General features: G+C 34.4%; 1 protein-coding gene across 3 annotated transcripts in view; it reads left to right on the forward strand.

Annotated features, from left to right (window-relative positions):
* LOC106473067 (sodium-coupled monocarboxylate transporter 2-like) overlaps positions 1 to 11,904 on the forward strand; it is a 72,786-nt gene that overhangs the window by 6,550 nt on the left and 54,332 nt on the right. Inside the window, exons 1-2 of one of the 3 annotated variants that reach the window (XM_022402597.1) lie at positions 5,933 to 6,044; positions 9,055 to 9,477. In XM_022402597.1, coding sequence (XP_022258305.1) covers positions 6,042 to 6,044; positions 9,055 to 9,477 — 426 coding nt within the window. In that variant the 5' untranslated portion in view covers positions 5,933 to 6,041. Of the gene's footprint in view, positions 1 to 5,932; positions 6,045 to 8,766; positions 8,909 to 9,054; positions 9,478 to 11,904 lie in introns of those variants that run through there. The other 2 variants (XM_013933749.2, XM_022402602.1) reach the window with 2 other exon arrangements.

Genomic DNA, 11,904 nt, shown 5'->3' on the forward strand with positions numbered 1-11,904 from the left:
GTTGTAACGTCGAAACATGTAGAGTCGTCAACTTTTTGAAGGCCATAGGTAGGCCTAAATAAAATGTTTTTAATTGTGTACCCGCTTAACGTTGAATATTATTTATGATTTTAACCCATAGGCATGTTCTAAGAAACACACAATAGAAGAGCAGAAACAAGGTCCGCGCCATGAGACTAAACACGAGTTGTAAAATGCATTTCTAAACATATAACAGCATTTCCATTGATACCAGATCTTTAACTTTCCTGTCATAAATACAGGGCTTGAGGTTCTAAAATGTTGTACTTACATCTAACTAACATATTATAAGGCTGTGAAATTACGAATAAATGCTGATGAATTTGCAATATCCAGTCACAACGGATCAGAGCCTTTCGTTCAACTGGTTTCGTCTTATTATAATAACATATAATCCTTTGCTTTCGTTCGTGGGTTCTTAGAATTATAAGTTTTAAGCAAGTAATGGATTACGTAGAGTACATTGATTTTGTAATACCCGACTTCAAAACATAACTATTTCATTCAACTATTATAATAATATATTCTCCTCTGCTTTCGTTCATGGGTTCTTGAATTACTAGGTTTCTTCAATTAACGAATTGCGGAAAGTGGCATTGAATTTGCAGTACCCGACTCCAAAACATAACTATTTCGTTCAAGTGAGTTTTATCTTCAAGCCTTGTGCAAGTAATAGGTTATATACACCTTAGTAAATGTGTGTACAATTCAAGTGGTCTTTATCTTATTAACTTTCGTTAAATAGGATTATGTCTAACAGTTCTGCCTTATCATACATGTTTTGAAGTACAGCTTTCGTTTGTTTTGCTGATAGTTTTCTCAGAACTAGTTTCTGTAATAGTTTTAAGACCTTTGCGTAATATGTCCATAATATTATATGTATGTCTGTAAGATTATGACAATAGTATGTAGGCTTATGGAAAATTCGACAATGCGATCGTCAGTTAGGTTTGATTTATTTCAGACATTCGCGCCAAGCTACATGGAAGTTACATGCGCTAGCTGTACTGATTTTGAACAAATAAGCCAGAAAAAATGAAACTATTCAATAATACCGACAGCCAACTCTGGGTTACTCTAATCGAATAATGTGGTTTGACCACCGTTCTCATAGCTACCCATGGCTCCAAAGTGCGGAGTGCAACTTTACTTTTCTCACTTTTTTCGGCAATAGAACCCTTACCATGGACCCACCCTTTGAGCCACAGTTCAGCATGTTAACTATTAGGCTAGGTCCAGCCCCTTTTCGTAAAATGTTCACTCAAAATACAGTTGTTGTTGACGCGATGATAGAAAAAGTAAAGCTGAAATAAATTATTTAAGATTAAGATTTTTCTCTATCCTTATATCAACGTAGATGAGATAAAATCTCTTGAGTTAGTAAATATTTGTGTTGTATTGTACTATACTTATAAGTGTAATATGTAAATAAATATTCTACGGGTTTTGGTATGGAACTATGCAAAGTATTATTCATTACCCTGAGATACTTCTATAGGACTTAGAACTACGTAAAGTTATTACTCATTACCCCATGTTACTTCTAGAACTTTGTTTTAAAATTATGTAAACTTTCATTCATTACCCTAAATCTCTATGCTACTCATAAATTATTTACGAGCATTAAAGCTATTATTAATTACATTAACCTACTTTTTTTTAGGTCCTCGTATCTTTTAAAACTTCATTAACGTCAAAAATTATCTTATGCCACTTCCATGATGTTTGTTTTATTATTTAGAATAATCTAAAGTTATTCATATTAGAAACTTGTGGCGTTTAATAGGGGGTTTCTGATGTGAGGGTTCCGTGGGAGGGAAATCCCGGTAACCGCCTCTACACAGGCTCCTACAGCAGCGCTTAATACCCATCGGGTGCGCAGGGGTTCTGGATGTCCTATCACACTAGTTAACCCTAATTGATTATGGGAAGCTCTAATAAAGTAGTAACGATATTTACGGCAGAATGTAGGACCCTCGGGAAGGGTTGTGGATTCTGTGATGATGGATGCTGACAAATTCCACTTCAGTGTGACCCCTCAGTTATGATGTTGGGATTCATAACAGTACGGGGACCCTTGTGTCAAGGTGAAGATAGGAAAGTGAAGACTCTATACAGAACTGGAAGTTGAGCAACGTATTTCAGAAAATGAAAAGATTGGATTGTGATATCTTAGAGCAAAGTGAGATTAGGTGTACTGACTCAGATACTCTTGTGTAAATCTATACCTTCAGGAGGAGATGAAATTCACAGAGGAGTAGATCTGTTGGTGAAAGAGACATTAGCAACTGCGTGAAAGGTTCTAGCCTATCTAAGAAGGGATAATGTTAGTCAAGTTTGTGACAAAAGTCCTTCGATGTACCCATAATTCAAGTTTATGCGTCTACATGTGACTGTGAAGAAAAGAAAATCGAAAGCTTTTATCAAGAAGTCGGAGAAGATATGCAGTCAGGGAAGTCAAAGGAATGTCTTATGGTAACGGGTGAGATTAATGCAAAGGTATTTGACTTATTTCCAGTTATGCGCCACGTAGCGGATGTTGCAAAGGATAACTGTCATGGCGGTATAATGGAGTCATTGCGAGTTGAGCGACTACTTACGTATTAAAGTCACTGTTATCGACAATATCGTCACAAAATGTAAAGTATGTGCAATGCATTTTTTATTCATCGTGAAATATTTTATGCAAACGTGCTCGTTACACTATGAAAATGTATTTGTTGAATAGATACAGGTGTCTTACAATTACTCACATATCATCCGGGTGTGTAACGTAGCTTTTTCAATGACCGTGTTCATCTTTGTTAATTTATGTGTGTGTATATATATATATATCAAAGTCTATGAATGACAAAACGTTTTCAGGTTTTGTTTCTCGTTTTTATAACCAAACAAAATTTTTATTTTATTACATGATCTCCACATCATTCAACATGTTCCTTTTGTTATGATGGTCTCAAGGGTATTTCTTCTCTGTTTACATATTCCTGAAGAAGACAGGTGGTAAACTAACCTTAAAATATTGTAATGAACCACCATATAATTTGAATGAGATTAAGAAATTAGTATCATCATCAGCGATAAGGGGTATGATCCAGATACCTTAAAATTGAATCTGTAATCCTGAATTTCTAAAAATTCAAAACTCCAAATTCCGAGGATTATATTTAATTGTGTAGTTTTCCTAATCCTAAATGTAAAAATCCCAAAATCAAAATAAATAACACTTTTAATCTCCTAATCCAAAGAAAAGTATCGCTACCCCTTCACCTCCATTAAAATTTTTGGAGTCATAATTCTTTCCCCTCGTTTATTTTTTTCCTGGGTGAGGAGAGGGGATTGACAAGGAACTGAGGGCCTGTATTTTATTTACTTACTAATTACTTTATTTATTTGTTTCTTATTTTATGCATATTTTTATTTTACTTTAAGTTTTTGATTGATTTCTCTGGGTTTCTAGTTGGCTCATCAAAATGTATTGGTCAAGCGTACAGTTTAAAACCTCTTTCCTCTCCTGCGCTAACCTGCAGCAAAAAGAACATAATATTTATATATAACGTTACTTAATCCTTCATAGAGTGTGATATTAAAAACCAGTCTATTACAAATAAACAAAAAAGCTACGATATTCTTACACACGAATCACAGGTGACTACAAGATTACTTGTACCCATAGAACAAACATGGATTGTTTTTTCACATTAAAGTAAGTGCGTTGGCACAAACTGTTTTATGATGATTTCAATAACTACTATCAAAAAATACATATCTTCAATTTTACAAAAAACTTTTGTGATAACAGTGACTATAGCGAAATTACACATCTATCATTTAATGAACCTTTATATACACGTCAGTTCACCATAAACAGAAAAATCACTAGATGGTGCACAAATGAAAAATGGTCAGTTGGATCTCATGGCCTCTGACAACAGAAAGAGAGAGAGAGAGATGAAATAAATCAATACTGTTTTGTGCATAGAAAGGCTTAATAATGACAACACTTGGTTAACTCACCAACTAAGCATTTGTATGATTGTGGATCACCACAGGAGAGAAAAAAAGGAGAAATCAGACGGTTAAATAACGTTTCAGAAACTCTATCACAATAGTTAGAACTTATCCAGGAGCAGACTGTGGCTCTGATCACAACCCGTTGGTCAGGCAAATCAGACTAAAATGAAGAAGACGAACAATTATGTCTTACACAAGGCAGAATAAAACTTAGGACACTAAAAATATAGTTATAGGCTTTGTAATAGAAACTAGAACCCGATTAAAAATGTTAATTACAGAAGACCTTGCAATCAGTATTGTATAGAACCAGTGTGTTTAGTTCAAAGATGTACTACAGAAAGTAGGTCAGAACAGTGTCTGAAAGAGAATAAGAAGAGGTTAAAAATAAAATCTCAATGAATTACGAGATTTTAAAAAGATGAACGAAAGAAGACAACTACAAAGAGGTGGATAAGAATATATAGATTTAGATAAAGACATCAAGCACTTGTGTAGACAAGCAAAGGATGACAAGCTGAATAAAAAAAAATGTACATAAATTGAGGAATGCAAAGTAACACTTAACAGTGGTAAAGAGTTGAAAGGAAAACCTACCCAGACTTCCAGTGAAGCCATCAAAAGCAAAGACGACAAGATAGCTTTGGAAATTGAGAATGTTAAAGACGGGTTATCAGAGTTTGTGAAAGAGTAGTATAAAAATGTAGTAGATCCGATAGACAATGGCTCAACAATTCTGGAAATGGGAAAAAGAAATTCATTACAAGTAGGCCCGGCATGGCCAGGTGGTTAAAGCGCTCGACTCGCAATCTGCGGGTCACGGATTAGAATCCCTGTCACACCAAACATGCTCGCCCTTTCAGCCGTGGAGGCGTTATAATGTGACGGTCAATCCCACTATTCGTTGGTAAAAGAGTAGCCCAAGAGTTGGCGGTGGGTGTTGATAACTAGCTGCCTTCCCTCTAGTCTTACATTACTAAATTAGGGACTGCTAGCGCAGATAGCCCTCGTGTAGCTTTGCGCGAAATCTATAACAAACAAACATTACAAGTATTCAAAGGGGAAACTCTTGCGGCATAGACGAGATTGCAGTTGTATGTTTAAACCAAAATGACGCTTTAATGATTAAATTACTGGCTGCAATTTGTAACTTAAGTTATAAAGGAGGGAGAATTCCAGCAGACCTTAAAAAGCCTGTTTTTTTTTGTTTTTGTTTTTTTGTGCCGATCCCCAAGAAACCTTAGGCTAAGGAGTGTTGTCAATACAAAATTATCAGTTTGTTCGGTCACACTTCAAAAGTATTGTTAAAAGTAATCCTCAGTAGAGTTCAATAGGAAGTTGAGAGTGAGCTATCAGAATACCAAATCGGTTTTAGAAGAAGACTGAGGACACGAAAGAGTGTATTTGGCAGAGGACGTTTCGTGAAAGAGCCATAGAAGTGAAAATAAATCTTTATGTTTGCTTCATAGAGTACTAACGCCACAGGTTATGGCGATCGGATATCAAGTGTTGTCGGGAAAGAAATCTCACAATATGTCAAAAAGAATGCAAGCCATTCATTAAACTTGTAAAACGTGTTGTCTCTATTATATCAAAACGAGATAAAAGAAATAAGCTACTAATTCTGGACAAAGAAGATCATATTAACAAGGTTAACCATATATCAAATTATAGGAAAAAGTATTTTGTAAATAACTAAATAACCAAATATGGTTTACATGGGAAATAAAACTGATTAAATATTTGTTGGAGTTGGAAAAAGATAAGATTGTAACCGAAAGTATAAGCAAACCATTAGAATTCGACAACACCACATCTTCTTAAGTTACAAACTATTCAAGCATAATTTTCATTTCGTTTTATGTTTTATCTTGAAGATTTAAACTAATTTTGGTTTGAAAAGTTTGCGAGAACATAAGATGTTTATTATGCGCTCTTGAAGAACACACCCTGATTCTCAACTAAACTCAATAGTTGGTGTTGGTTTCGTTGGCTTACCATTGCGAATGGTAAGTTATTTAACTTATAATGAAAAATATACTCTTGCTGACTAAATGTTATCGAGAAAATATCACGTTTAATAAAAAGGAAAACAAGGCATGTCATTTGTATAAGTTACATTAATGTTATCAATTTAAAAGTTCTAAGTTCTAAAAGTTTTATTTAGCAGTTTACAAATTATGTGAAAAATTCTCTGTTATTGTTCTTTGAAAACATATCATTGTGGTAAAGAATAAATTTTTAAATCTACTTTTTAAGTCCATCGGAAAATATACCGACTTTGTGTTTGTTTTATTGTCTTTTTGGAAAACCGGGGGGGGGGGGGGGAGAATGGATGATAAAATGATCCTACAATAATATCTTTGAGAAATCATATCAGCCCATTCTAAGATAGCAAAAAAGGCTGTGGTATTTATTATGGTGTTTTATTGTTTTATTGAAAGGACAAAGTGTAAAAAAGTGGATTAAAATGATAGATTCCGTGACAACCAAACATTGTATAGTTATCAGTTATAAGAATTTACTATCTGATTATTATTAATGTAATATCTAGTGTAAATGTTGTATATGCGTTTATTGAACATAAAAGTAACAGCAAGTATTTACTTCAAATACGAAAGGTATACTACGTTTTTTTTATTTCTTTGTCTTTATTCTCTTTTTTGCTTTAATTACATTCAGCAACACTAGATGCCGCGACAGGTTCATGGTTTTCAAAAGGATAATAAGCTTTGGGAAAAGCTTTTCTTCACTTCAGACAGATACAAAAATAATTGTAATAATAAGTGGAGTCGTAACCAAGGACAATACCGCCAATTTTAGGAAGTCGTCTTTAAAAAATTATATTTTGACAGCCATCTCAGAATATAGCATAATAGCCTAACCTCAAAATAATGAAGCCCCCCTATTATCTCATAGGGTTAAAAAAAGAAAATATACTCACCTGGAATGGTTTTTATCATTTTCACGCTGTTCCGACAGCAATAAACACCTACATTTGAAATTGTAGTAGGAAACGTTTATTCGACAGCCAATATTTTATGTCTAGTGCAGCAAACCAATAGAAACTACAATGAAAGATATCTTAAAAGTTTAGAGCTGTGTAATGAAAGCTGTTACACCAAAATGAATCTGATAGGATGTGTTTTAACACATTCTTATGAAGAAATGAAAAACTAGTTCTCGAAATTCCAACTTATTCCAAATATTTCGCTAGCACGCCACCTGGAGGTATATGGTTATATAACGGTAATAATCACGTGTCAATACATAGCAAATATCAGTTGATTTAAGAGATATGAATTAGTCAGTTTCAATAATAATCAAAAGTCAGTGTATAGTATATATATCAGTTATTTTTTCGGAGTTAGATTAGTCTGTTTCGATAAGACCTAGCATGGCCAAGTAGTTAGGGCGCTCGACAAGGAAACAAGAATATTCCGTTTCTTATGGAACTAATGATGTGATATTTTGAGTTAGTACTACAGATCCGACATGGTACATTAAGCCTACATCTGTACACTGAATTATTTTGGTACTATGCAGGAGGCCCGGCATGGCCAGGTGGTTAGGGCGTTCGACTCGCAATTTGAGGGTTGCGGGTTCGAATCCCCGTCACACCAAACATGTTCACCCTTTCAGCCGTAGGGGCGTTATAATGTGACGGTTAATCCCACTATTCGTTGGTAAAAGAGTAGCCCAAGAGTTGGCGGTGGATGGTGATGACTAGCCGCCTTCCCTCTAGTCTTTCACTGCTTAATTAGGGACTGCTAGCGCAGGTAGCCCTCGTGTAGCTTTGAGCGGAGTTCAAAAAACAAACAAACAAACTATTTCGATAATAATCAGAGATCCAAACACGATATATCAGTTAATTTTGGAGCGTTTGGTTAGTCTGCTTTTCTTTACTTTATCTGTCTAATCTTTAAGTTAATTGCACACACTTTGATCTTTCGAAATCAATAAAATTTAAAATTAGTCCTTATGGTATTTTAAATATATAGCACGAAAATCATACAATTTTTGCAGAAGCTAAACAACACTTTAATCTTTATACTACGACCCTAAATGTCTGGGGACTTATAACGCTAGAAACCGGGTTTCGATAACCGTAGTTGACTGAGCACAGATAGCCCATTGTGTAGCTTGTACTTAATTACAAACAAACAATTTTGAAAAATAATGACTATAAAATGATGATATTTTAACTTTATATACGCTCTTTAACCTTTCGTTACCAAAACTCACCGTTTTAAGTTATAAACTGCTAAAAAGCTGTTCATTATTTGTCAAAAAAAGAAAACTCAATGAACAAATCATATTTTATCTATAAACATTTGAACGTCTGAATACTGGTTACTTCTGTTTAGTTACATTATATACAGTAAAACATTCTTATAAGATAAGAAACTGGGTTTGAATAGAAGGCAAAGAAAAATATATAATTAAGGAACAGTGCTGTTTTGGCCGTCTATTATAAATATAAGGTGTTTAAATAATTCATCTTTTTCTTCATAGTTTCTGTTCGCCTATCACCTTTACACCTTAATAATTTACGATTAATTAATGTTATCCAAACACCTCCTTTCACAACATATCTATCCAACCAGGATAGGAATAGATCATTTTGCCCTTGTCCAACCAGAAACCGGTTTGATTCACGTGCTCGCATGACAACCTGTGTAAAAGTTATAATCTAGGACTCTTGTGTTGAATTGTCGTTCTACCGAACGTAGCTACTGTTATTAATTGCGCTCCTAGAAATGTGGCAGTATCAGTAAGTTTAAATAGGTCGAGAGAATACAGCCTAATTACAAGAAACTACTTCTGAGCTTAAGACTCTGCAGTAACGTTCGGTCTGCAACAACCATTTCAGGTGTGGTAGCTGATCTTCAGAAGGTTGTTTAAGTTTTCATAAAACCAAAGTTATATATGTTTCACTTCAAATAGTTATAGTATATAGAAAATCATGTGTTTCTGTTTTTCGTAATTCTAATAACTGATATTTGTCCATTCTTACAGTGTCACACTATGTCCACTACACCAACAGTGTCCACTCTTCTAGTAAGCACCTTGAAGGATGAAAGTAAGGACATCAACCCCCAAGAATTAATTAACAGATTCGGATGGCCGGATTACTTGGTGTTCAGCTCTATGTTGGTTGCTTCAGCAGCCATTGGAATTTATTATGCTTGTTCTGGAAACAAGACCAACACAACCAAAGAACTGTTGATGGGGAATCGGGCCATGCGCACGTTTCCTGTGGCCATGTCTGTGTTAGCAAGTTTCATGTCGGCCATTACACTGTTGGGAACTCCGGCTGAGATGTACCTTTATGGTACTCAATATTGGATGATTTGTCTTAGCTTCATTTTGGTCATCCCTGCTGCTGCTTACCTATATATGCCCATCTTTTACAATCTTGGACTCACCAGCGCCTACGAGGTAAGAGGTGTTGCGGACTTATTTTTATAACTTCACTTTTTTTTACTACGAATCCTGTAATTAAGCAATTATGCAAAGTGTCAGATACGATAAGTTTTATTCTATAACAAATGTTTTATAGATGCATTCTGCTATTTCGAAATCTTCGTATACATTTGAAATTTTCAATCTGAGACAAATTTGAAAGATATTTCCTTGACATATTGATTCACTACTTTCTAGAACTGTGAGCAGGGCCTGGATGAATTCCTAAATTTAGCAGCCATTCATACGTTCAATACATTTATACTGTTTTGTTAAGGACTAATTACAAATTCAGTACATCCCCAGGCTTTTCAATGAAATTGAGACCCATGTCAGAATAATGTGATTGCAGATAATTCAACGACCATTTATCAGATTTTTGTAACTTTCATTGGGGAAACGTTTTGTATGCAAAGTCAAAATTTGATGTCTGAGCAATAGGCTATCTTTGCTCTGCCCACCACGGGTATCGAAACCCGGTTTCCAGCGTTGTAGGTCCGCAGACATACCGCTGTGCCACTGTGGGGCATGGAGGTGAGGAGGAGCAGGAATTAAAAATTCACGAGGAACTTGTAACTGAAACTCTGAAACTAGCTTTAAGCAACAAAATTCTGTTTTTCTGCTTCTGTTCAAACTGTAATATTGTTAGTTTTCGTTACAAAACAAAAATATTATAAATCCCTATAAACAAATCCAATTTATCACATATCATGCAGCAGACATGGTTATATCACTTATTTCTCAATACTATCACAGTACAGTGTTCATTAGTGGTGTTAACAGTCTGGCTTTAAACTTGTTTGTTTATCAAACAAGACAACTACTTCGCTCTAGTGGTGTTAACAGTCTGGCTTTAAACTTGTTTGTTTATCAAACAAGACAACTACTACGCTCTAGATATCTTACTGACTGTAATATAATTTTCTTGCTTATTGTTAGTGGAGAAAACTTAATTTTATAGCTTTACTTGAATTAAATGTTGTGATATTTATTATTAACTAGCGAAAGTACCCGGCTTCGCTCGGGTTATTAGATTGATGTATTCTATATGACTATGTTAGTGCGTGTATTCTGACCCCATTTTAGCACAAAAGTATATCCTATATACTTTTTTTGCTAAGCAACATGACATAAAAGTCATTGTTAGAACGCATTGTTACCAAAACGCACTGGCTTTTCTATATACTAGAAGTTGTTATATAAGGAAGCACTTCTTTTCTAAGTGGTTTTTCGCTAGCTTGCTTCATTAAAAAGATGCACATACGCACGTATATAAGATAAATAATGATACCCAGGTGCACACCCTCAGGGTCCATTTAGTATGGGTGCAAAATTTCAGATTTCTAGGTTCTTTCCTCTTGGAGTTATGGAGGTCATACACACACAAACACGCCCTTTTGTTATCATAGATAATACACACACATATATAACCCTTAACAAGCAGTTGGTTAGCTATTTAAAGTTGAGCCAGTTCGTGTCATGCTATAATTTTCCTTCACATGAATGTACGTAATCTTATCTATATGAATGACTGGCTATTTATCATATATAAAGAAGATACGTTCTCTACCAATCCATGCTTATTAGGGATGTGAGATACAGCGATACGATAGTCTTATAGTATCGTATTGTGAAACAGTAATATGATTGTATCGATACATCGTCCGATATGATATGATACGATTTGTGTGTCTTCACGACATTTCGCAAGCTTTCAGTAAACATTATAAGTCTTTTTTACAGAAAAAATCTGAATTCCTAATAAAGTATTTTTTCTAAAAATTATTTTTTATTATATGGAGTCAAAGTAGTCACTGCTCCGAGTGTAAAGATATTTTCATGTTAAGATTACATATACTTTTCAACATCTAAAAATTAACATATTTCTTTTGTGTAATCTCTAAAACCTCCGAAATATATTTCCAACTTTTTTTCGATAAATCTTCATTTTTTATCGGCTATATTCATTACACTAATTTCATGTGAAGTGGGTCACTTTGACCAGTCTCGTAACCATCATAAAAATACAAGATAAATCAAAATTATCCTTTTTTCTTTCTAGAATTACTTCAAATTGTAGCAGGAAACTACATTTGCTTACACTAAATAATTTAAAGCTCTTAACATTATACATCTGTTTATAATTAAATTTTATTGTGAAGACTGCCAAACTTTGTAACAAACCATTGGTAAAATTTTTGTATCTAAATACGTATCGTATCAGCCCAATACTTATTAATTTCTTTCACAAAAACAGCTACGCTTGCCATTTAAATTGGGTACACGGTACTTAATTTCATTAAGTTCCTGCATAATTTGTTTGTTTTGTTTTGAATTTCGCGCGAAGCTACACGAGGGCTATCTGCGCTAGCAGTCCCTAATTTAGCAGTGTAAGACTATAGG

The sequence above is a fragment of the Limulus polyphemus genome, unplaced genomic scaffold, assembly GCF_000517525.1.
Source record: "Limulus polyphemus unplaced genomic scaffold, Limulus_polyphemus-2.1.2 Scaffold126, whole genome shotgun sequence".
In the NCBI taxonomy this organism is placed as follows: domain Eukaryota; kingdom Metazoa; phylum Arthropoda; class Merostomata; order Xiphosura; family Limulidae; genus Limulus; species Limulus polyphemus.